The sequence below is a fragment of the Chanodichthys erythropterus genome, chromosome 9 (assembly GCF_024489055.1).
Source record: "Chanodichthys erythropterus isolate Z2021 chromosome 9, ASM2448905v1, whole genome shotgun sequence".
Classification (NCBI taxonomy): Eukaryota; Metazoa; Chordata; class Actinopteri; order Cypriniformes; family Xenocyprididae; genus Chanodichthys; species Chanodichthys erythropterus.
In genome coordinates, this window is record NC_090229.1 from 29,810,212 (window position 1) to 29,836,878 (window position 26,667).

General features: G+C 35.3%; 2 protein-coding genes across 9 annotated transcripts in view; both read right to left on the bottom strand.

The window, feature by feature from the left end:
* pdlim2 (PDZ and LIM domain 2 (mystique)) overlaps positions 1 to 16,347 on the bottom strand; it is an 82,602-nt gene extending 66,255 nt beyond the window's left edge. The window contains exons 1-2 of one of the 3 annotated variants that reach the window (XM_067395263.1): positions 10,240 to 10,661; positions 9,682 to 9,748 (exon numbers count right to left, since the gene is read on the bottom strand). The gene's annotated coding sequence lies outside the window, so the exon portion shown is untranslated. Of the gene's footprint in view, positions 1 to 9,681; positions 9,749 to 10,239; positions 10,662 to 16,064 lie in introns of those variants that run through there. The other 2 variants (XM_067395262.1, XM_067395264.1) reach the window with 2 other exon arrangements.
* Positions 16,348 to 19,003: 2,656 nt separating this feature from the next.
* sorbs3 (sorbin and SH3 domain containing 3) overlaps positions 19,004 to 26,667 on the bottom strand; it is a 71,299-nt gene continuing 63,635 nt past the window's right edge. For 3 of the 6 annotated variants that reach the window (XM_067395268.1, XM_067395267.1, XM_067395265.1), the window contains exons 19-21: positions 24,226 to 24,320; positions 23,872 to 23,978; positions 19,005 to 22,628 (exon numbers count right to left, since the gene is read on the bottom strand). In XM_067395268.1, coding sequence (XP_067251369.1) covers positions 22,567 to 22,628; positions 23,872 to 23,978; positions 24,226 to 24,320 — 264 coding nt within the window. In that variant the 3' untranslated portion in view covers positions 19,005 to 22,566. Of the gene's footprint in view, positions 22,629 to 23,871; positions 23,979 to 24,225; positions 24,321 to 26,667 lie in introns of all 6 variants that reach the window. The other 3 variants (XM_067395269.1, XM_067395271.1, XM_067395270.1) reach the window with 3 other exon arrangements.

Sequence of the window (26,667 nt, forward strand, 5' to 3'; positions counted from 1 at the left end):
AGGCTATGCTCCGTGGCTAACGGCTAATGCTACACTGTTGGAGAGATGCATTATACAGACTGCAAGTGTTTAAAAAATGAAAATAGCGACGGCTCTTGTCTCCGTGAATACAGTAAAAAACGATGGTAACTTTAACCACATTTAACAGTACATTAGCAACATGCTAACAAAACATTTAGAAAGACAATTTACAAATATCACTAAAAATATCATGATATCATGGATCATGTCAGTTATTATTGCTCCATCTGCCATTTTTCGCTGTTGTCCTTGCTTGCTCACCTGCATAAAGTCTGATGATTCAGCTGTGCACAGCTACAGACATTAATACTGCCCTTGTCTAATGCCTTGATTCTTGATCATGGGCTGGCATATGCAAATACTGGGGGCGTACACCCTGACTGTTACATAACAGTCGGTGTTATGTTGAGATTAGCCTGTTCTTCAGACGTCTTTTAAACAAATGAGATTTACACAAGGAGGAGGAAACAATGGTGTTTGAGACTCACTGTATGTCATTTCCATGTACTGAACTCTTGTTATTCAACTATGTCGAGGTAAATTCAATTTTTGAACCTAGGGCACCTTTAAATATCAATGAATTGACTAAAGTGACATTTTTGAAAATAAGGCATTTCAATAACTGACTAACTAATAACTTTTTCATTGCCATTAATGTGAAATTACAGAACTTAAACATAGGAGCCTGCTAAAAAAAAAAAAAAAAAAAAAAAAAAAAAACTTAACATAAGTGAACCTCAAGGAACATTTTAAAGTAATGGTAAAAAAAAAAAAGAATCCATGTCATGACCCCTTTTAATTATTAGTGCATCCCTAAATGAAATACTTTAAAAATAATGGTTACAAAGTTAGAGACATTACAACTGAAACACACCTCTGTATTGTTTTTACTCACTCTTCTGTGTAAAGCAGTTATGATGACTACTAATAACATAAATGCAGTATATTTGCTGTAATATAAACAGCATAATCTCTACCAGCTGACACCTTTCTACAGTCACACGGCATATAGTGTCATACCACCCGGCCCTATTGCACATTTACAGTACCAACTGTATTTTGAAAGGACCACATGGTTCATACAACCACGATAATGATGTAATTAAAGGAGGAATTTAAAGAATCTGGACATGTAAACACTGTAGATAGGTCACCGTCTGTGTCACGCTGCCCTGAATTTAATATCAACAGGAGAAAGTGTGTGAAAGCTTGAAATTGGCTCCATACACGGGACAAACAAACCCACACCGAGTGTACAGTCTCCCCTACCCACCATGACCCAGTTGAGGCTACGGATGTCGCTGCATTCTCGGAGAGTTTGGTCCAAGGGAATGCAAATCTACCCCATCATTAGCTCTCCAGGCAATTAGCAGCCTTAACGATGCCTCTGTTCGGGAGGATCTCTCTTAATTACTGCGGCCTCCAGAGACTCTGGCTGCTCCGTGTTGTTTTTGAGTTTTTTATGTAATCACAGAGGAGGCAGCAGCCACATTTCCCTCCCTTTAAAACCTCAATTAGTCCAACATGCTAGTGAGGATCCTCGGCTGCTCTCATTAGCATAGAACAGAACAGAACATTACTAGATTCACATAGAATCAGTGCCTTTTATCATGTTTTTTGCACTGACTGTAGAAGACAAAAGGTGCGTCCCAATTCGCGTACTTATGCGCTATTCTATGACATTTAAGTATAAATAGTGAGAGTAGTGCGTTCACACAGAAAATTCCAAGAAAAAAAGTACACTTTAAATACCCGGATGATGCACTAAATTAACAGAAAAAACAAAGTGTGGAATGTTGGACACTTCGTGCACTCAACTGTCGCAGATTTAATTACGGAAGGGAGGATCGTACTCCGTTGTTAAATGACAAAATAACCTTGTACAATTCACGCACTACATGGATGAGTGCATAGCGCACAAGTACATAGTGTATAAGTGCAGAGTCTATAGTGCGTCGTTTGGGACACAACTAAATTCTTCTGGATTGATCAGAGTATCTTGATTTAAAACTATTACTGTTTTACTGTATTTTAATCAAATTCATACAGCCTTGGTGAGCACTTGGAGAGACATTCTTCAAAAACATTACAAAATTGTATTGACCCCAAACTTTCGAACTATAGAGTATTTGAGCCAACCATTAGAAATGTTCCCATAAATGATTAAATCAACATGTACTATGCATTAAAGTCCACCTGTAGTCAATTTTAGCCCTTTTAAAAATGAAAATGATCCTAGTCTACAGTGACGTTTCCACAGCGTTTCAGAAACGATCTCTGTCTACACTACATGGCCAAAAATGAGTGTCACGTGACCGTTCCTGCACACTGGGCATACACAAACAAGTGTAAACAGTTGCCTCTTGTGCATGTAGGTAGCTGCAGTATTTTTTTTTAAAAATGCAGAGTTTAACTGCACAATGGCTGTTAAAAATGCCAAAGCAGCCAGCAAAGATTGCAGTTCAGTCGCCATGTTACGGTTTACACGGTCGTCAAGGATATGCAGAGCGAACATGTTATGTCTGCGTTTTTGTCCATTTACACTCAAACACAACCCGGGCGTTTTCAAACTAAAATGGGCTCTGCAACTCAGTTTTTTGAGGGTTTTTTTTAGTTATTCTGCAACTCAAAAACTGAAAGTCTCCGTTTTTGAGGTTCGAAAATGCCAGCATATTGTAGTGTAAATTGCAGGTGTAACTGTAGCAAAACATATGCGTTTTAAAACAAAAATGCACTAGTGTAAACAGGGCCTAAATCTACCCGATTCTTTATATCAACAGAAAAATATACCGGGATAACCTGGCTTCTTGAGACTTTCCTGATTCAGAGTGGTCATGGTTAATGATATGCTAAAGCCCACCGGCACGTTGATGTGATTGGTTACAAGGTAGCTTGTGATGTCACAAACACCAGCGATTTCAAACCGCATTTTTTGAAACTGTCTTTAGATCACTGCAGTTTTAAACAAAAAATACTCAGCAATGGTTTTGACTTATGAATTTCCACATGGTTTGTCATAAAGCATATTAAAAACACAGCATAGACATAAGCAACATTAAAAACTTGCTTTTCACTTTAATATAAAATGTAAACCGAGAAATGCACAAAAGTTGGTCTGACAGCTGTTGCTAAATGGATTTTAGCACTTGAAAAATCCATAACCAACATTTTGTACCTGGTTTTGAACTTTCTGTGATTTTGCAAATCAGTCATTTTCAAACATAATCACAAAGGGAAGGAAAGGCAGGGAGGGTAGCTATGCAAGATAAAAACAGACATTGTTCAGCTGACTGGGAAAGTGAAAGTATTTGAATCTCAAAAATAAATGGCAGGTTTAGGGGAGTCCATGTTTCCATGTTGACATTTGTTGGCATTTGCCAAAAGATCATTAGTTTGAGTTTCTTTTGCTTCAGCGGGAGGAAATTTAAGGAGATGTGAGCACGGAAAACTGGCAAACTGGTGAACCTGCAATGCGCAGTTGTGCTAGATACATTGTAACTGCACACCGGATTTAAGCTGTTCGCATTCATTAAGTGTAAAGAAATTGTGTCTTCTTGGCGCAAATTGTGTATTGAGCAGCTGTTTCCTAACAACACGAATGATTTTGTTCATGTCAGCATGAGTCCATGTAAACTAGCAGACACCACAACATTCCATCACAACAAAAGCTCACAGGTTAGGGCCTTCAGAGACTGGTATTACGGGTTCAAACTGGCCAAATGACACTGGCAACTTTCCCACATCTTGCATGTTTTTGCAGACTACTCACAGTGGCCAGTCTCATGACAGATTTATTTGAAATGAGGATTAATGCATGATAATACAGGGATAAATCAAAATACCTCAGAACTAGATCAAGTATGCTGGTCTATAAACTATTAGTAGGTATTTGTTTCCAATTAAAAGGAAGTGAGAGGATATTAACGGAATGGTAATGTGAACGAGTCACGGCTTTTCAACAGTGTTGCACCAGTGATACATTGAAATAAATTCTATATTTCTTTATTATGAATTCTAAATTTCATTTTCATTGTATAAATGCCATTCTTAAAATGAAAATCGAAACTAAAATATTTAAACCATCTGAAATTGTCTACTTATGAAATCAAACAGTCAAATCCCATACTGAAAGTCACTGAAAAATATATCCCATGTAGTTTCCTTGCATTATGATCATTTTAAATTTAGCGTTCACTTGGTCAACATTAACCAATATAGACATCCATTAAGATCATCTGGATCAATGCAGGACCAATTAATACAAATTCAGTAGCTTTTATTATGAACAGTATGCCTCAAATAAAAATTAGTCATTCAAGGTATTGTTGTTCGTTAACACCATTTGCAAGTCCAGGTTTGAAAGTGTTGAAAATACCCATATACATGGCAGGCAGCAAACATCACAAGAAAAGCTTGATGTGTACCAGCCAGCAAATATCAATTATTTTAAGGTTATTCTATTTGTTGGGATATTAAGATAGGATCAGTTGTTGTAAAGTAATTTCATTCATAATGGTTCCCCTTTAAATTGGTATGAAATTTCATATCAGCTGGTTAATTTCCCTTAAAACCAGCAGTTTAACAATCCTATAAACAGGCTATGATAGTTATGTGCCAGTTTGACATTACAGTCTACACAAAACTTTTCCCATTTCTTCCAAGTCAAAATACTGCGTCACATTGCTTGTCTTCTTTCTCTGAGCCCGCCGCAAGTGACAGAAAACATGCACGTGCTTTCCAATCCAGATATACTTACAACAGTGTATTATTTTCAATATAACTTTCGTAAAAATATAAAAGTGCAAAAAAAGACTAGTATTTCTAGTGTTGACTTGCAGAAAACAAGTCAATCAAAAATACAGATATGAAATATGTAAAAATATAAAATTAAAAAAGTTCAAGTTTACATAAAATCTTTAGCTTATGCCATGTTAAAGTAGTATGTCAGAAGAAATAGTGGGGAATAGATATCTAGACTAGACATCTCCTCAAACTCCTCAAAGTTTCTGTTATAGTCTTTTTCTGCTCATATTTTCAACCTATTTTGTATTTTGTCTATTCACCTTAAAAACTCAAAAGTAGAGTTTTATGGCATTTTTTGACCTAAATGGCAATGGATGAAATTTCAGTGCATCTCTAAATCAAAATTATCATCAAGCTCCAAGTTTCAAAAAAGTGCCTCCAGCGCCTGGAGGTCTGGATTCTGAACTACATCATGAAGAAAAAAATGTTCCGAGAAGGAATTGGCCAACGCTGAGAGATTGAATCAAACAGGACATAAGTCAAGAACATTTGCGTAGTTACAACTCTTTCACGTCCAAGTGAGGGGGTGTTAGTGTCTGTGAAAGAGAGAACACATAAAGCTGCCTTTTTTGTATGGTACGTTGGCACTCAGTTTAAACTTGAGAAGGTCAGAGGATTTCTGAGGAAAGGCTAAAGAGCTAGAGAAACACAATATAGCAAACGTTAGTTTTTAGCACCAATCATTACAAAGTTAGTTTGAGGATGGAGAAAAGGTAGAATCTCACAAAACCTGTCAAGAACACCCCAAAATAATAAAAGAAACTCATTTTTTATAAAGTCTATTTTTGTACTAATGATGTTTTGCATTGTGACATTCTCAGAACAATTAGGCTAGTCCGCCTAAGATACAAGAGGAAGAACTTAAGGAAACCTACTGTAAATGAGTTAAAAAAAAAACATACTAAATTAACTCAGTTAATTGTATACTCAATGAAACTGAATCATTCAAATTTCGCAAAAACGCTTTTGAATCATATATCAAACCAGTTAGTAAATGTTATTTTTATAGCGATTTTTTACAATAAACTGTTTCAAAGCAGCTTTTCTAAAAATCATGATGTTTATATCTTAAAATCTTCATGCCTTAAACCGTGTCCAAACCAGACGCTATGAGACAAGATTCACGAAACAAGCTATTTGTCTGTCCACATCACACTCAACGCGACTACGAAACGTGACAAAAATCAACAAAAAACCACAGCCAATCAGAAGAGTGTGTGGGCGGGCACAGCACTCAAAACAAAATGGATTAGCTCATAATCAAATTCATAATTATATCACCATTTTAACATTAGCCTATTAAAAATACACACCGAGTGACTGAAACAATCTTTGTCATAGAATAGACTTGTTTGTTCACATAGGTTTCCTTACATTTATTTTCAAGATCCAAGGTGAATTATCCATTGTTGCGTTCACTATAAAAGGTCACAAAATTATATTCAAACTCACATTAGATGCTTTTAAAATTAAATAAAGCACATCAACAGTACCTGGGATTATCAATCTCATACTTTGTATGTTGCACGACTTTGCAGGAAAATAGAAACAGTTTCTAAAAAAAGAATTGTTGTGTATCGCTGTCATGGCTGGATGGGACAAAAACTGATTAACATGGAAAAGATGCCTTTTATCACGTGTTGAACAATCGTGTCTGGTTAGGTCACAATCAACAGTCAAGCAGCTGAGATGTTCTGTATAGTACAGTATGTTGCTTTACGTGATACTGTATGTATACTGGTAAAGTTGGATATGCTTATAGTTGTAGGTTGGAGATATTAGTATGTGGTAATGTTGAGGATTATGAAACCTGGAAGTATTTTACTATATCACTACCAAGGTTAAATAATGCTTGTAAATGACAGGGTTAAAATGATCATCATATTACAACCCTCTAAGTAACTGAGGATTTTACTGAAATCCATGGCATAATATGTATATATAACACACTGTACATAGTACATAGTATCTGTAGTCCACTAGTGTACAAGCAAAGGAAACTGTGGAAAGGAACAAAAAACTTGATTGCTATTTTGCATTACTTAAATGAGAACTGGATCATGGAAATGTTGCCAAATTTGCATAACTGTCATGAAAGTAATGTTAGTTACAATGCATATTTTTTTCTTTATGCAAAATATAATTTTTTCCCCCTTTTAAAATACAATCCAGACATGTTCTTGGCAAATTCTGTGAGATTAATCCAGCTGGACAAGAGATTAAGTTCCAGATCTACTCGTTTTTGCCATTTAGTCCTAAATTAAAAGTACCTCATCAAGTGTTTTTAATTCTTCCCCACCCTGCCGCTAATCAGTTTCCTCAGAAATGCTTACAGAAAGCCTACTCTGCTTCATTCACAGAAAAAACTAAGTGACCAGACAGTAAGATCAGCCAGGAAGCTCTCTGACTCTAAAAAGAAACAAATAAGGCTACTGAAACTGAAATGAACTCTATTTATTCACTGTAAGCATCATGTCCAGTGCTTTAAGAAACGTCTAGTTCTGCAGTAATTACTGCTTCTGTAACTGCTCAAGCTGAAACTTCTTTATGGCCTACAGTCATCAGAAACTATCCAAGGTTCAAAAAAAAAAAAAAAAAAAAAAAAAAAAAAAAAAAAATGTGTGTTTCTCACCTCATGTTATCATCATAAAGCTCTCCCAAATCAAAGCACAGTCAGAGCATCCTGTTTTAAATTAGTGTTGAGTTTAGCCAAGGCAATTGTTGTGATGATTTGCATTTTGCACACACTTTTACCCTGAGGTACATCTCTGGCATTTAATCAGGAAAAAATTGTGACATGGTAAATAAACCATGATTATTATTTTATTTTTACACTGTAAACACCTTGAGTGAATCATCATGGGGAAGCTGTTCTCCGAGAATAATGGGAAAAGATGCCAATTTCAGTATTCAGATCTGTGGGAAAGTTATTATATCGGAAGCAGTTATATAACAGTTCTGAATGAAGTGAATGTCTTCAGTGGGTGTTTTAGTGCCTGTGCAAGGCTATATCCCTAAACGTTGCCCTCATTTGACTGGTGTTGTTTTGGATTAGAAACAAACAATTCCGATGGAAGATGTGAATGAGAATTCCTATAACAATACAACGTACGTGACATGATTAAAACTACAGATGTGGCATAGAATATTAGCATAGACTCTTTCTCACACACACACACACACACACAGACCTCCAAGTCATCCAACAGCTCTAAAATAGTATTATGCGCACAGACACTTCACATTTGTAGTCAAACTCGTTCACACTTGACTCAAATTGATATCACTCTACTAACATGGTTCATTTCAGTGGGTCTGAGAGAAGTTTGCATAAATGTTGGCTTTTAAATGAACTCAGACTGCTTTGGAACAAATCATATTCAGACTGTCTAGTGAAGTGGACAGTTTTCTATGCTAGTAATATTGAAAATATTGCTGTTGGCTGAAAAACTTAAAGAAGCCTTTAATAAGTTCTCTAGATGAACATGAACAGAGTTTAGCATTAATAATTTAATCAAGAAAAATAACTTTACAAATATTTTAATTACAGACCTGATTCTCAGTCCAACTTCAACAACATTCAGTAATTTGTTACATTTGACAATCATGTAATGGAGATTGAAGACTATGTCAATACGTAGTTTTATTTTGCATTTGGTTAAATTTTTTTTCCAAATTCCTGAATGTTGATTTAATGTTGCTATGTTTTTGTGATAATACATGATTTGTTCTATTGCTTGTCATTTTTTTCTGTTCTATTCATTACTGACTGTTTACATGTATTTAATAATTGTAATAATAAAAAAAAAAAAAACATGAAGCAACGTTTATTTGAGAATTATTAGATGCTACAAGCCATTATCTATTAATATGTAACTTAATCCTTTTAGTTCTTTCTATTGATGTGAAAGTAGTATCAAGAATTGTGAAATTGTGTTGACAACTGAAACTACACACCCCTCCCATCACCTCAGGCTTATATGTGACTTTTCAAAGTAACACTTTGAACATTTAGCAGATGCATTTATCCAAAGCGATTTACTGTACACTGCATTAGGGCTGGGCGATATATCGAATGCTTTTGTCACGCGCATTCCGTCAGTAAAGCCGGTTCCCTGATTATCGCTAAATCGCCATCACCTGCTTTCAAATGGAGCGCCATTTAATAGACAGAGCCGTAGTTCACTGACAAGCCACGCAATATCGCGTTCAATATCGACGGCGATTCATATCGATATTGAACGTGATATTGCGTGGCTTGTCAGTGAACTACGGCGTGACTAAGTTCATGACCTTGCATTGCTAGCGCCTTTCCCGCAAATACTGTGACCAGGGTGTGTTGAGTTATAAATGTCTCTACAGAAGTAGAAAATATTTAGTATTACAATTAAAAAGATTCAAAGTATGAGCTGTACAGTAGCAAACTCATGGAGTCTAAAGTCTTGCAGCACACCCCAAACCTACTGAACAATCTGTGCTTTTTCTCACATGATCCACTCCCATGAGTGAGCTTAACACAGTCACACCTGCCCAGCACACACCCAAGTCAGCACAGCACCACAGTAATGCCACAGCAACACAACTCCCCTTTAAAACAAGCCAGAATAAAACATTCCCGACATTCTTATCACATTCAATGTCAGTGAGTCAACGGTGCTACCTTCCATCCCAATAATGATGAAGAAACATCAAACAACACGGTACAACAACGTGAGCAAGAAAAGAACGCAAAGGGCGTTGGGTGGAGATGAACAATATAAGAGATGACCTCAGTCTGAATAATGAACGGTGTGTTGGTATTTGAAAATTTCACATAATGACTCATTACAATTCTGCATTCCAGTGGCGGATAATTACCTTGAGTTTTCGATTTTTGGTTGCTTAAAGCGATTCACTCTTCGGCTGTTGTGTTTGATATGTTTGGCTGTCATAGAAACAGAACAAGATATTATGATCATCATGACTCAAAAGCAGGAGGTATTCACAAGCGCTTCGTTCTAACAAGTATGACACATTTTCCCCACGGGCCACAAAGACACAAAAAGCTTGGAAAAACAGAAAAGAAAATTATTAGTTAATAGGGCTACTATGGTGGTCCTTTGCTTTACAAGCCATAGCATAATGCAAGACTGTCACGATAGCAAAGTTTCAGTAGTTTATACCAATACCTATATACCAACAAGTAAATATTATACAAATACAGTAACTTTTTATGCTTCTCTATACCACAAAATGAAATATTCCTTATATATAATGCTACTAAATATTATTAAAACGGTTAATTAAAATGTATTTAAATTACATAAGTTAAATTAAGTTAAATTTTATTCAAATTAAGTTACATTTAAAGTTGAACACTAAGGGTTAGAGGTTTAATAAAACTTCTTAAAAAGCAATAGTAACTACTGAGCTCACCACAATACAGATCCAATGTTCAGGTTTCTCCTTTGAGCTTTCCAGACACCATCATAAGGACAAGATCGCATGAATTTATACAGACACAGCCATGAATTCAGATCATCTGAACGGTCTAGATTGCATCGACAGGCAGTGGTTAAACTGTCGTGACTTTTTTTGCAGAGGAAGTGGTAAGAGGAGACCCAGTTTTTGGTAAAGTATGGCTGAAATAGAGCATAAGTTTTAGGCCTCAATTACAGCACAAAAACACAAGTAGATTTTGCCCTGAAGAGAGAAACTGGTGGTGCAGACAGACATACGCCATCATTATGACTAGCATATTATCCTGTTCAGTGACTTTAAATAAGAACATAGACGGCCTTTTAGCTGCTACAAAACACAGAGCACACAGGAAGTGTGGTAAGAGACACAGACAACCAGCAAAGAGATACCACATTGTGCGCACAAACAACTGGAAGTACTAGAAATGAGAAACACAACCACTCTCCATCATGCCAAGTGTGATCTTCAGTGAGTGTGCAGCTTTTTGCAGAGAGACAAATGTTGCCCTTATATGGAGATGGTCTGGGCGTATATTATGCTAATAACTGTGCATCCTCATTAAAGATGCAGTCACACTTACTGTAAAACTTCCTAGTTAAGTGAAAATGCAAACTCATGCAAAGAAGCGTATTGCCTTCAGAAGTTCAAGTTTGATGCACTTACGACTTACACATTCATATAACAAGATTATGTTTAGTCAATGAGAACATAAATGTCAATATCCTTGTTTAAAGGGAAAGTATATGGAGTACATGGTATATTTTCAAATTTGGAATTTATTATTTGTGATTTATTACAATATAGCCCTAGAGTGTGACGACATATCCTGTTACCAAATTCCTTGCGAGCTTCATTTGCTCAAAGCGGGAACTAACGCACCTTTGTATAATTTGGATTATTCACCTTTAGAACAAGACTTAAAGACAAATTTTTGCCTGTGCACCTTCTTGCGTGAGAATCTTCTCTGCACATAAAAGAAAAGACAATTATGAATTGAAAGAGATGTTTAGTCTCTTTCGTCATCAACAGCTGATCATATCAAAGGGTGTCATTTCCTTTGTATGTGAACACACATTGCAAATTTTTGCTAAACCAAAAAGACTAGACATTTTTTTTCATAAGCTGAAAACATCCAAAAACTGTGGTTTTCGAAGAAAAAAAGCTCAGTTTGCTGCCCAATATGAAATAACCATCAGAATATAGAACGGTTTGGAATTGTTTTGTATGGGATGCCATTTTGTGGTCCAGTTGACTATTAAAACCATAAGCGGTACTGCATTACTTGCCCTGGTGGTCTCTGTACACGGCTGATTTATTGTACAGCTGACAGGGTTTTAGTGCAATTATAAGACATGTTTGTGGATGTTTTGTCTTCCACAGCCTATTAGCACTCTGGGCATATCCGCATAGAGAGCAAGAGCAAGAATGCATCATTCTCAAAGAAAGAGGCTCACTGGGTGGGAATCAAACCCAAGTCCTTGAGATGCAAGTCTAGGACTGACCCACCAAATGCAATATATATTATTAATATTACTTCTAATCAAGTCTTATTGGTTGAAATTTGCCAGTTGCTATTTTAAGTTCTGTCTGTTACTGATACTGATACTGTTACTTTTCATTTGATTTTAAATTTTGCACTACTGACTGAGCTATTTTATATGGAAGCTTGTTTCAGCCACTGAATAAAAAATAAAAAAGGTAATTGTGACTTTTCATCCTAAAATTCTGACTTTTTCTTGCAATTGACCATTCGCAAAGACCCGCCCCCTTTAGTTACTGTTGCTATGTCCGACAAGCCATGACGATCTCTCAACACACGTTCTCACGCAGTGAAGGTTACTTTTGATAATGAAACAAAGTCTCAAATTTTGTAATTTTTAAAGAAACTTAAACAAATACAGTTTTGTGGCTCTTTAATGTGTCAGTTCAAGCGGCTCGTGAACCAATCACAAGCCACTTGAATAACGTATAGCATTAAATAAACATGAATGAACATCATAAGGAATGTTGTTTCAATCGCGGAAAGATGGCAGTACACCATTTTTCAAGTTCAAGTCCACCTACGTTAATCTGCTAACTCCCGATTGCTTTGTCAGACAAAATGGTGGATTTGGCATTATGATTGGTTAGATCGCCTGTCAATCAAATATATCATGCGATTCTGACACTGTCAAGGTCCAGAAAGGTACTAAAGGCATCGTTAAAATAGTCAACATGACTACAGTGGTTCAACCTTAATTTTATGAAGTAATGAGAATACTATTTGTGCGCAAAAACATAAAAATACCGACTTTATTCAACAATCTCTTCTCTTCCGTCATTATCCTTACACAGTTGACGCAGTAAACACAGTGAAGGCGTCTGTGTTTACGTCTGAACGCCAGCTCAGTATTGGCTAAAGCTGTACACGTGAGCAGCACGACGCATGCGTGTGATGCTGACGCGGAAGCTGGACAATAATGAGTCGGCATTCGGAATGTAAACACGGAAGCCTTCACTGTGCTTACTGCGTCAACTGTGTAAAGGCCCGGGTATACTTCATTTTTCTCGCCCGAATGCACAGTCGTGTCCGCGCATCTTTCAAAGTAGACTCAACCGCGGATGCACACAGATGACCGAGTTCGACACATGCTCAGTACGATTTTTTATATAATCGTACCAGACACCGTGTTATCAACAGGACATTCCCCGGGCAGGATCGGAGAAGAAAAATAGTGCATCCACCAATGCAACATTGTTCAGAAGATCCACCAAGCGAACTAGAAACAAAAACAATGGAGAAGGATAAGCTTCTAAGTTTACTTGTTTTTGAATCGCTCTTTCCACACTCTTCTCCGACGACTGCACACTGCGCTCAGCTCACTATTGCCACCTAGTGGACTCTTCTGTCCTGCTTGCGCAAGCGCTGTTGCACGTGCACCGTCCACGCTGTCTCGAAATTTGGGCTTAAGGATACGCGGTCCTCCTACTTTGGGCTTAACTATAATGACAGGGAAGAGACTGTTGAATAAAGTCGTTATTTTTGTTTTGTTTTTGCGCACAAAAGTATTCTCGTCACTTCATAAAATTAAGATTGAACCACTGTAGTCACATTATGTCTTTAGTACCTTTCTGAACCTTGACAGTGGTAATTAAATTGCTGTCCATTGAAGAGTCAGATACCTCTTGGATTTAATCAAAATGTCTTAAATAAAGTCAATCAATGAGGAAAAATGTGTGTTTTGAGGTAAATGTTTGGTAAAGCAGAGTAACAGAGATGGAGAAGGTAAAATTAAGGGATGACAATAATTGCACAGGTGGAGACAATAGAGAGGTACAAAAACACTTTCAATGGGTTTGGTCATTGTATGGACATGTGAATACAGAAACATGTCTGGCTTTTTCCCATCCATTCAAAAGTACTGCTCAGTCATCATTCACATTCACTGCCCAGCCTCAAAACTGCTTTCGCTCACTTTAAACCTGCAGAGAGCCGTTTTACAGTAACAATACAAGAGCAGCTGATGGAAATTGATGATTTCTTTTAAAATGTAACTTCTGACAAGCCAGAAATCTATATTCAGTTCTGAGGCTAACCATCCACATTGGACAGTGTTGATGTCTTCACGTGTTAAGCCGTAACCCTTCACATTATTCTGCATAACTGAATCCAAAATATTTCAAGCCATCCAAGGGTAAAACCTCAACCAGCATACAAGAAAATCCATTGCATACCCTCAAAATAGTCAAAACAACTGTGGACAAAAACAAGTTTCTCATCATAGTCTATTGAAGAAATTATGTCTCAGAACCAAATAGAGCTGCCTCTAACATAGTGAGTCTCTTAAAGGATTAGTTCACTTTCAAATTAAAATTTCCTTATAATTTACTCACCCCCATGTCATCCAAGTTGTTCATGTCTTTCTTTCTTCAGTTGAAAAGAAATTAAGGTTTTTGATGAAAACATTCCAGGATTTTTTTCCATATAGTGGACTTCAATGGAGCCCAAACGGTTGAAGGTCAAAATTACAGTTTCATTGCAGCATCAAAACGTTCTACCATCACTAATTTTCTAAAAAAATAAAATAAAATAAAATAAATAAATAAATAAATAAATAAATATATATATATATATATATATATATATATATATATATATATATATATATATATATATATATACTCATCTTGAACTAGCTCTCTTCTTCTCTATTTGAATTCCGGCAGTGTAGACACTGCTAAGTGTATTACTACCCTCCACAGGTCAAAGTTTGAACTAATTAGGGCTGTCAAATGATTAATCGTGATTAATCGCATACAAAATAAAAGTTTGAGTTTGTATAATATATGTGTGAGTAATGTGTGTAATTAATATGTATATATAAATACACAAATTAATGTATATATTTAAGAGAAATATGTTATTTATGTACAAAAAATGTATTTATATATAATATAAATTATATAAAAAAATAAATAAATACATATACTTGTAAATATTTCTCAAATATATACATGGATGCATTTATATATACATATTAATTACACAGTACACCTACATATATTAGCTAAACTCAAACTTTTATTTTGTATGCGATTAATCGTTTGACAGCCCTTGAACTAATTGTTATATACTTGCAGTAGCATATTGTATATGACAGTTTAACTCAAACTTTGACCTGTGGAGGGCAGTAATACACTTAGCAGTGTTTACACTGCCAGAATTCAAATATTGAAGAAGAAGAGCGCTAGTTCAAGATGAGCATTTATGGTTAAAAAGTATAAAATTAGAAAAAGAGCGATGGTTTCTCTAGATAAGACCCTTATTTCTCATCTGGGATTGCTGTGAAATGTCATTGTGACCTTCAAATGTTTGGGCTCCATTGAAGTCCACTATATGGAGAAAAATACTGGAACGTTTTAAACAAAAACCTTAATTTATTTTCGACTGAAGAAAGAAAGACATGAACATCTTGGATGACATGGGGGTGAGTAAATTATCAGGAAATTTTAATTTGAAAGTGAACTAATCCTTTAATGTACATTATGCCAAATCATTTTTTTGGTCTCTTTTCATTGGTTATTGTTTCTGAGTTCATTATAACGTAACACATTTTCAAGCTTAGATGGAAAAACATCTAGTTATATTCTAAAATTAACTCCTCCTCAGTCATGTCTAAAGTGTAAAGGTGTCCCAAGGTTTTTCACAATCCATTAGGACCTCCACCTCCATCAACATTTAAACTCACATATTCTCATTTGTTCTCTTTAGCCTTTGTGAGTGCATAATGTGCAAGACGAAGGCAAAGTTCGAACCCTTTATTATTTTTATCCATTTGTCTAGTTTAATATCCTTAATGTACAGTAGTTTGGTCTACTTTTGCTTTAAAAACAAATACAAAAACCGTAAAGTATCCCACTGAAAATTGAGCTTTGAGTGGCGGAGAACTACACGCTCATACTCCTCTTACTTAAACTGCAGTGTTACAGCTGTTGTGTCGCTTTACATGGCACATGAGATGCATTTCATCACTTAAACAAGCTGAAAAGCTCAGTTTTCTCCCATTTCTGCGTAGGTTAGTCAGGCTTTTGAGTAAAAGCTCCGGAGGCAATAAAACAGTTGTGTTGCAGTTGCAACAGTGAAAGACTAAAGGATGCTGAACTGTTTCTCACGCCTCGGCTGAAGTAAGCAAACGCACAGTATAATATAGGTAAGTTAGCACTTCTAAAAAAGAAAAATACATCCTAGTAACGGGTTATTTCTGATAAACAAAGTATTTTGGGGTAAAAAAATCACTTACCTGGTAAAGAGTTGGCGCGCGGTTAGGAGTATAATCACAACGCTGGGTTTGACACCTGTGCGGATGACGTCAAAACCACGCACGCGTTCTGTGTGAGCGCGGAGAATCACAGCTCTTCTTCTACAAAGTCACTCTGCCCGTTTCCTAATGCAGAACTGATTGAGACACTTTCGGCACGTCAGTTTTTAGGCTGTGTGCTACATGTGACTAAATTCCCACAACGCCCAATTTTTTTCAAACTTTTCCCAAGAATGTTTCCGCTGTAGAGATGATGGAGCATCATGCGCGCGGTCCTCTCTCACATGCCACGTGTTTCTGTCAAAATAAAGGCTGGGGGTGGGCACGCGAGGGTGGCACGCGGGGCGTGTCGAGTAGGTGGGATGAAACAATATACTGGGTTGAAACAAAAATATGATTTTAAAAGCAAATATTATAAGACTCCGGGCTAGTACGCCACCTGCTGACGATAATAAATAAAGGGAACATATTGTTTATTCTCAGTTTGACATGATGAATAATCAACAATGAATTGATAGCTTATATACATGTAGATTTAAGAATTAGATTTAAGATTTAAGAATATAAACTGTAGATTTTTTCTGACCCCAAACTTCGGAACGGTAGTCAAATGTTGGAAACATTACTATTTTTAATGTTTTTGAACGAAGTATCTTATGCTCATTAAGGCTGCCTTTATTTCATAATAATAATATTGTGAAATATTATTACACTTTAAAATTATGCTTTTCTATTTTAATATAGGCTACTTTATAATATAATTTAAGCTGAATTGTCAGCATCATTACTCCAGTCTTCAGTGTCACATGATCCTTCAGAAATCATTCTAATATGCTGATTTATTATCAATGTTGGACAGTTGTGCTGCTTCATATTATTTTATAACCTGTGATACTTTTTCAGGATTATTTGATGAATAAAAAGTAAAAAAAAATATCAGCATTTATTTAAAATAGAAATCTTTTGTAACAATATACACTACTGTTCAAAAGTTTGGGGTTAGTAATTATTATTTTTTTCTTTCTTTTTTTTTTTTTTGAAAGAAATTAATACTTTTATTCAGCACAGATGTGTTAAATTGATAAAAAGTGATAGTAAAGATTTATATTGTTAGAAAAGTTTTATATTTTGAATAAATGTTGTTCTTTTAAACCTTTTATTCATCAATGAATCCTGAAAAAGTATCACAGGTTCCAAAAAAAAATATTAAGCAACACAACTGTTTTCAACATTGATAATAATAACAAATATTTCTTGAGGAACTAATCGTCATATTAGAATGATTTCTGAAGGATCATGTGACACTGAAGACTGGAGTAATGATGCTGACAATTTATATTTGCATCACATAAATAAATTATATTTTAAAGTATATTAAAATAGAAAACCATAATTTTAAATTGTAATAATATTTCACAATATTATTGTTTTTTCTGTATTTATTATGAAATAAATGCTGCCTTAATGAGCATAAGAGACTTCGTAAAAACATTAAAAATAGTAATGTTTCCAAACTTTTGACTGGTAGTGTGTATATATATATCACTGATTCTTGAGATAGCTTAAGGGACACAACATGTTTTAGAAGTTAGTTTTTATTATTTAATAATATATTATTTATAAACTGATATATTTGTAGACAAAGGTTCCAGCTAATGAACCGTAAGGGAACAGGTTTTTCTAAAAATGTACGTTTATTCACTTCATAACTTAATTTCTGTCAACTCTGTCAAACACATTAAAAGCATGATATTTTGTATTAACAAGATTGTGAACATTTACATTTACATTTATGCATTTGGCAGACGCTTTTATCCAAAGCGACTTACATTGCATTATACTATACATTTGTATCTGAGTATGTGCAATCCCTGGGATTGAACCCATGACCTTGGCATTGCTAGTGCCATGCTCTAACCACTGAGCTACAGGAAAGAAAATCATAATAAAAATATTTTGGAAAAAATTATTAATTTATCTTAATTTATGTAATAATGTTGTTCATTAAAGGAGCTAGGTGAAAAAAAAAAAAATGAACAATCCAGTTCCTAAATTCCTTAATTCTCTACCCTCCTTTTTGATAAATAACATATAACCAATGTTCGTAGGTAAATCAGGCATAATATCATGTAGTTCAGTTGTTTTAAAATTTTAACACAATAATAGAAAAAAAAGAATAAAATATTTATTTCAAAATTAACAGAAACCTTCATCCGATGTCTTAAATACTGACAGAGTTGACAGAAACTGATGGAGTTAACAAAAGGGCCAACTGAAGTTACAAGACTGACAACAAATTAAAACAACTAATTTTTAAACTAATATTTAATTTAATACAACCTTCCAGTGGTTTGTTTTTCTCCTTTTAGCCATACAGTAAAGGTGATGATACACAGGGCAACCTTTTGAGCAGTATTGCCGAGCGATGTTGCTTGGGCACTTTTCCCATTAAAAATGGGCAACAAATGTCTATCTGGATACTTCAGATAGAAATTTGTTGACCATTCTCAATGGGAAAGTTCCCAAGCAACATCGCTCGGCAATATTGCTCAAAAAGTTGCCCCTTAAGTCTCATTCTGGGTCTCAAGTATGTTAGGTTGAGTGTAATGTTAAGCATTATTATGTGCCTCCCTGTATCAGCAACAGAAATCTTTTCCTAATGTGAATCCAAAGGATCAGTAGTCTTTCTTTAAACCACATCAATTATTTTATTTGTGCCTGACCTGCATGACTTAAGCAGTGGGAAGCTGGCATATTCGATCTCTATGAAGTTTACCACATCAAGGTTTGCAGTTGCTGTGATCTCATGTGAGTGATAGGTTGTAAATTAAAAAAAATCAATAAATCAATCAGTACAACCTCAAAACACATTTTAAATTAAGGCTGTTCTTCATATGTGTTTTGGAAAATGACATGGGCCTTTCGCTAAAAGAGATATCTGTCATCATGTTCTCAAAACTAATTATTTAAATTGCTCTGTAGGTGTGTTGACTGATGAAAGACAGCTTATGAATAACAAACAGAAGCATTTCTTGTATAAAGCAGGTGCTGGAAGGTATTCAAATTTGAGTGTGAAGAAAATTGTAATGATTTGAATCAGGCTCTTAATAAAAGTAAGAAGCAACCAATGTTTTTTTCATTATTTATTTGATCATTATCAAAATCTGTGAGTACCTTACATACTGCAATACATTGTGTGTCAATAAAAATATATTATCTTTTTCCCATTATTCGATAACTGTGCCATAACGATTCAACAATCTGTACAACAAAATGCAGTCAGCTACTTCAGTTCCCAGAGAATTAAAAACAGAAGTCAAAGTGAGTTAATGATGGAATTCAGATGAATAGAATGAACACCGGCATCTTCAACAACCATTTTTACAGCTGACATAAACCCAAAGTAAAAAGTCCTCCGGCTCCTGTCTTAAAACCTGTGTGCATGTGTGCTTTGACTTGATGAACACAAGCTGACTTCATCTTAAGGTTTCGTTTTCAACTTGTAAAATCACCAGAGCTCGTTATTGACATATACAGTTTTCTTTGTTCTAGTTTTAAGCATAAATCAAAAGAAATTAGTAAGATTTACACCTAAAACAAGAAAAACATCACCATATAAACTCAATTCAATATATATTTTCTGAAATTTTACCTTATTTTGCTCTTTGCATACAGTAAATTACTCTTGTTTTAATAATGTTTAGATATTTTCCTGGAATAATATTTTTTGGCACTGTGAATGACTACACCTGCAAATCATGATCATGTTTGTCCGATCAATACTAAAAGGCCCGTTCACACAAGGAAAGATAACTATAAAGATAATTTTAGCGTTCACACCAGCGGACGATATCGTTTTGTTTATTCTGTTTTTTACAGTCAAACGCACAGCCTTACACTTGACTCATACATGTACACAGGCGTTCGACACGTGCAGTTTTGAGCAATCTCTCGCCACAAGTTACACTTTCTAACCTCTTCGCACAATCTCCTGTCTACGTAGGCCTCCATTGTCGCTGTAGCTTGCATGCGTTCCGGTCTGTTCTGTTTATGCAGTTTTTCTTTGACTATCTTGTGAATCGACACCCCCAGGACACGGTTGCCACCTTGTGGATAAACTAATTACTGCAGAAAAAGTTAAATGCGCATGTGTGGCCTGCACTTACAAGTACGCACAGTTACAAAAATCTGGAGGTACATGTATAGTACACGCATACTTTCTTGATGACGAAATTCGTGTCACGCACACCAGTACACTGACCCTCATGTACGCATAAAAAGTTAAGTATACTTTGGGCTTAAAGCCAGTGGTGTGCACGGGGGTGGGGGAGGAAAGGGCGTGGGGGGTTCCGGGTGGGCTTGAGCCCCTGCCACTTTGATCGCGAAAGTGAAAGTGCCCTTTGCAGTCGCATCTCAGCCCCATTTCTCACCCCCGGTATGCGATTTCGGCCGAGGGAGAAACCCACAACCACCCCCCAACCCCATCCAAACCCCGCCCCCCCGGAGCGCGATTGTGCCCCTGCCCTCGCGGAGGTCTGTGCACAGCACTGCTTAAAGCCCTGGGTATACTTAGTTTTTTTTATGTGTATGCTAGTATACGTGCAGTCAAACGCACAGCCTTGGAATGTATACTTCATTTGACTCATACGCATACACAGGCGTTCGGCACATTCGCAGTTTTGAGCAATCTCTCGCCACAAGTTTACAACCCATGTAAACATCTTTGTATTCTTTCAAGCTAGAGTTGTACAATTGAAAGTACTTTCTAACCTCTTCGCACAATCTCTCATCTATTTAGGTCTCCATTGACGCTGTAGCTTGCATGCGTTCTGGTCTGTTGTTTATGCAGTTTTTCTTTGACTACCTTGTAAATCGATGCCCCCAGGACACGGTTGCCACCTTGTGGATAAATTAATTACTGCAAAAAAAAAATTAAATGCGTATGTGCGACCTGCTTGTACAAGTATGCATGATTACAAAAATCCAGCGGTGCGCATACAGTATGTGAATACTCTCTTGATGATGAAATTTGCGTTACGCGGACTGTACGCTGACCCTCATGTATGCATGAAAAGTGAACTATACTTTGGGCTTAAAGCCCTGGGTATACTTAGTTTTTTATGTGTACACTAGTGTATGCGCACAGTCAAATGCATAGCCTTGGAAAATATACTTCAATTGACTCGCACACTTACACAGGCGTTCAACACAAGTTTTGAGCAATTTCACGCCATGAGTCACAACCCATGTAAACATCTTTGTATTCTTTCATGCTAGAGTTGTACAAATAAGGGTATTTTCTAACCTCTTCGCACAATCTCTCATCTATGTAGGCCTCCATTGTCGCTGTAGCTTGCATGCGTTCCGGTCTGTTCTGCTTATGCAGTTTTTCTTTGACTACCTTGTGAATCGACACCCCCAGGGCACGGTTGCCACCTTGTGGATACAATAATTACCACAAAAAAATTAAATGTGCCTTTTTAGAGCTAAATCTTTATCGTTATAGTTATTGTCCTTGGTGTGAACAGGCCTTTATAGTTTTTAAAGGCCTGTTCACACCATTTCACATTTTTGTGAATGGGCCTTACCTGCATTAATGAATATTTTCAATTAAATATGGTTTTAGATACAGATTTTAATAGTCTATAAAGAGTCAGAAACCATGTTTAATCTAGTTTGGATGGAACCCACCACAAAATGTCAAACCCTAACTGATTTTTCACTGAGCAGGAGACTTCTCCATACAAAAGAGTTTGAAACAGCACTGCCCCAACACTTCCCCTGTCCTAAAGCTTAAGATAATGTTGCATGCTGGGTTTGTTACACAATAAACATGAACCTAATACAGTTTAAACATTTGGAGGCAATTGCATTAAGCGCTTAAAGACTGCGGTTGTGTTTATAATATGATGTGGCGGTCAGCTAAGCCAGCAAGTATATGACAACTGTGATGATTGTTAAAAAAAAAAAAAATGATGTCTAAACCATGTCTTAGATCCAGATCTTCAGGATATGTAGTTTTCATAGGCAATGTTGCTACAAATCTGAAACCAAAATGGAGGTAAACTTTACAAAGACGTTAAAATTGAGAAAGTCAGCTTAGATAATGTCAATAGTGTTGTAGGGGAAAAAATAAATGTAATGATCTTCAAAGCATAATGCAGTGTGGATTCATCACAAATACACACATGTGAGTGATCATACTGTGACAAACCCATCTGTGTCCAACATCTGTAAGAGTCTGCAAGAGTTACTATGCTATGGGAAAATAGGCGCCATAGTAATAAGGTGAGGAGTGCACATGCTTGGTGGAGGATGTGAAGGAAGAATTTTAAGGTATGTATGTGTTTGAGTGTAAACAGGGGCAGTAGTTTTGTATATAATATACAGTGACAGTACAGACAGAATGTATATTGCATTGATTAGTGGTTGAGCCTGTAGTGTCAGTGAAATAGTATCTGCAAGGAAGAATTGGTGGAAGCTCTTAAACTGGTGCCACATAGTTGCCTGGGAATGTTCCAAAAGCTTGGGTCCTTTCAGACGTACCTGACAGGAAAAGAAACAAAATGTCATTTAAGCAAGAAAACAGATGACACAAATTGCTACCGCTTTGTTAACGCACACAAAAAGACTATGTTGATTATGAGCTGCACCAATGATGGAAGTTGCTGTAATGTCAGAATCGGCCAATAGAGGGCAGTACAGGAAAAGTATTTGCACAAAGTCTTGAAAAGATATATATTTCAGTTTTGTTACATGATGTTTATGAGTAGAACTGTGTTATTATCTGAAATAATTTGTATACACTACCATTCAAATTTGAGTTCAGATTTGTTTGTTGTTGTTGTTGTTGAAAGAAATCAAAACTTTTATTCGACAAGGAAGTAGTAAATTAAACCAAAGTGACAGTAAAGACATTATTAATTTCATCAAAGAAATATTATTCATCAAAGAATCCTGAAAAAAAAAAAAAGATCCTATTCCACAATCACGTAAGCAGCACAACAGTTTTCAACATTGATAATAAGAAATGCACCAAATTGCATATTAGAATGATTTCTGAAGATCATGTGACACATGTGTCAAATAAATGTAGCCTTGGTGAGCATAAGAGAGTCAGTGACTTTTTTCAAAACATTACAAAATCGTACTGACCCCAAACGTTTGAACGGTAGTGTTTGTAATAGGGATGCAAAAGGGAGGACATTTCCAGAAAATGTATCGAATTTTCCCGGATTTTTGGAAACTTAATAATTTCCCCCAAACTTCCAAAAACTTTTAGGAAATTTTGGAAAGTTTCTGGAAAATTTCTGCCCCTTTGCATTACTAGTTTGGACTGTAAATTCTAACAAAGTTTACACATATTTCAGCATTTCTGTCACTTCTGTACAATTATTTGAACGTTTTGTTTTTTTTTCCACAGCAGTCTATTATTATGTATTTATATTCTAAATAATAATATTCTGTATAATACTGTATAATATTCTACTATTGTCTATTTCAGATTATCATGCACCTACAATTCTGTACTACTATACTAAAAAAGTTTTAAATGCTAGAAGTAAATTTATGCATTGCAATAATTATAATCATTATATAATTGATAACCAAATGTAATTGATCTATAATATATGCCAATAATTGATGTGATACAAACATATCATCCATCCCTAGAAACTATGATTAGTCTCTTTACCTGTAAAACAGTGCTGGGCAGTTCTTGGCCAGAATAACTGTAAAGTGGAGTCTTTATAGTGTAAGTAATTTTTTTTTTTAAAAGGGCAATTACCTACAAACCAGCCGTCATCACACTTCTCTATGACCTGAACGATGTCTCCTTCTCTCAATTCCAGCTCGTCTTTATTCTGGGGTTTATAGTTGTAAACTGCTTTATACCTGAATGCAAAGAGAAAGCGTGAAGGAAAAAGAATAACAAATTGTAAAGGGTGAAATCAGTACAATATAGCTGGATTTTACATGGATATTAGGACTTTCTCACTTTTTAACAACAAGATGGTGAGTGAATAACGAGGACATTTTAATTTTTCACTTAACTCTTCCTTTAATAAATCTAACTAATACATGTAAATTATATATCTATGTCTGCTTGAATTAGTTCAGTATTAGTGATTACTGTACTCACGGTTGTCGTGAATAACCCATGTTCACAGGAGACTGTGATGTGGAGGGAATCTTAACCTGTGTGTTGGGTTGTGGAGATTGCGTTCTGGTCCCATCCTAAAAATGATTGTTAAAATTTAGTTTGGTTTTTTTTTCTACAAATAATGATGCTATATAGTATTCATGCTCATTCACAGCCACATTTTTCCTTGAATATATGTCTATATTTCACTTTTGTTCTTGACTATGTGCATAATATAATTTAATGAAAAGATATGAGATATAAATATAAAATTGCTGAAATAAAAAAACAAAACAAAAAAAAAACACTTATTTATACAAAAAATACAATACAAGAATATTGTACTATTCAAAACTTTGGGGTCAAAAAGATTTTTAATGTTTTAGAAAGAAGTCTCTTATGCTCATCAATCCTGCATTTATTTAATTAAAAATACAATAAAAACAGTAATATTTTTGTAATTTAAAATAACTGTTCTCTGTTTAAATATATTTTAAAATATAATTTATCCCTGTGATGGAAAAACTGAATTTTCAGCCATCATTACTTCAGTCTGAAGTGTCACATGATCCTTCCTTCTAATATGCTGATTTGGTGCTCAAGAAACATTTCTTATTGTTACACAGCCCTGCATCTTGAAATAAATCATCTGATTTCCATAATATTACAAATTAGTTAAAAATTCAAAATATCAAAATAAGAATTAAGATTATTAAAAAATATGTATCAGCTTTAATACACTTAAACCAGTCAAATGCCACAAGTTTAATGACAAAAAGAAGTATTCAAAATGAATCTTAACTTTTTACAATCTGAAAATGTGTAAAAAATAAACTCAAATACCCATCTAATGTCAAAAAACTTTACATAAAGTATGCAACATTATCTTAAGCTTTAGGACAGGGAAAGCTGTGCTGTTTCAAACTCTTTTGTATGGATAAGTCTCCTGCTCAGTGAAAAATCAGTTAAGGTTTGATATTTTAGGTGGCTTCCATCCACACTAGATTAAAAATGGTTTCTGACTTAACATAAACTATTTTATCATAAAAAAATAAAAAAATAAAAAAGATTTTTCTGTAATTTCCTGTTGCTGTTTGGATGTAGTAAAACATCCACAGATGTAGCAGAAAACATCTGGGACGTGTTTGCATTTTCTTCTGTCACTGGCCATAATTCTAATCTTGAAATCAGGATTATGCATAAAATAATGTCATATGTCTGAAAATTGGTACAACAAACAGTTGTAACCTGGCTTAGAGAATGACAGAAATCATGTTTTTTGTGATTAAGGGATAATACAAGACTTCTTCACCTTACAAATTGTTGTCAAGTGCAAAAAGGCAATGGAAAGCACATCATATTTTGTGAGAAAGTGTGACATTCTTGAGCAAAGCAGGCACTATTTTTGCACCCCAAAATGAATCAGAAACAAGTATTTTAAATAATCATGATTTCATTGGGCAAATAATATGCTGGGCAAAAAGTTGTGCTACTTAAAGGTGATTTCTGAGAAACACTGTTGAAAATTTAAATCAATACCCAAACAAAAAAATGTGTGACTATTTGCTACTGTAAATATCTGCTCTGTGTGTGCTGAAAATATAATAAATATAAATAAATATTGTGTTTGTTGTCCTGTCTGTGTAAATATTAATAAAAACAAAGTGGCTCAGATTGATCAGACCAAGCACTAAAAAACTCTTGTAGCCAATCAGCTATAGGGGGCGTGTTTATTATTTTGGGGTGGAGAAATGAAGGGAGGGGTGTGTTTGTTTTGAGTAGGGGTGTTTTCTATGGAAACTGCAATAAAAAAAAAATCAGGATTATTTGATATAACATTAAAAATTAATTTACTAAATAAAATACTTGCTGAATAAAATATTAATTTCTTAAAAAACTATCACTGACCCCAAAACTTTTGAACGTTAGTGTACCAATGCATTGTACGTTGATCACATTATTTGCCACAATACAAAATACTAACTAAAAAAATCATCAATTTAAAGGATTAGCTCACTTCAGAATTAAAATGATAATTTACTCACCCCCATGTCATCCAAGATGTTTATGTCTTTCTTTCTTCAGTCAAAAAGAAATTAAGGTTTTTGAGGAAAACATTCCAGGATTTTTCTCCATGTAGTGGACTTCAACAGTTACCAATGGCTTCAAGTTCCAAATTGCAGTTTCAATGCAGTTTCAAAGTGCTCTACACTATCCCAGCCGAGGAATAAGGGTCTTATCTAGCTAAACGATTTGTCATTTTCTAAAAGAAAAAAAAAATGAAAATGTATATACTTTTTTACCACAAATGCTCCTCTTTTGCATGGTTCTATGATGCACCTCGCATTATGTATTCATGTTGGAAAGGTCACGCGTGACGTAGGCGGAAGTACTAATCCAGTGTCTACAAAGGAACATGCACGGACTATGTCAAACGCCCTT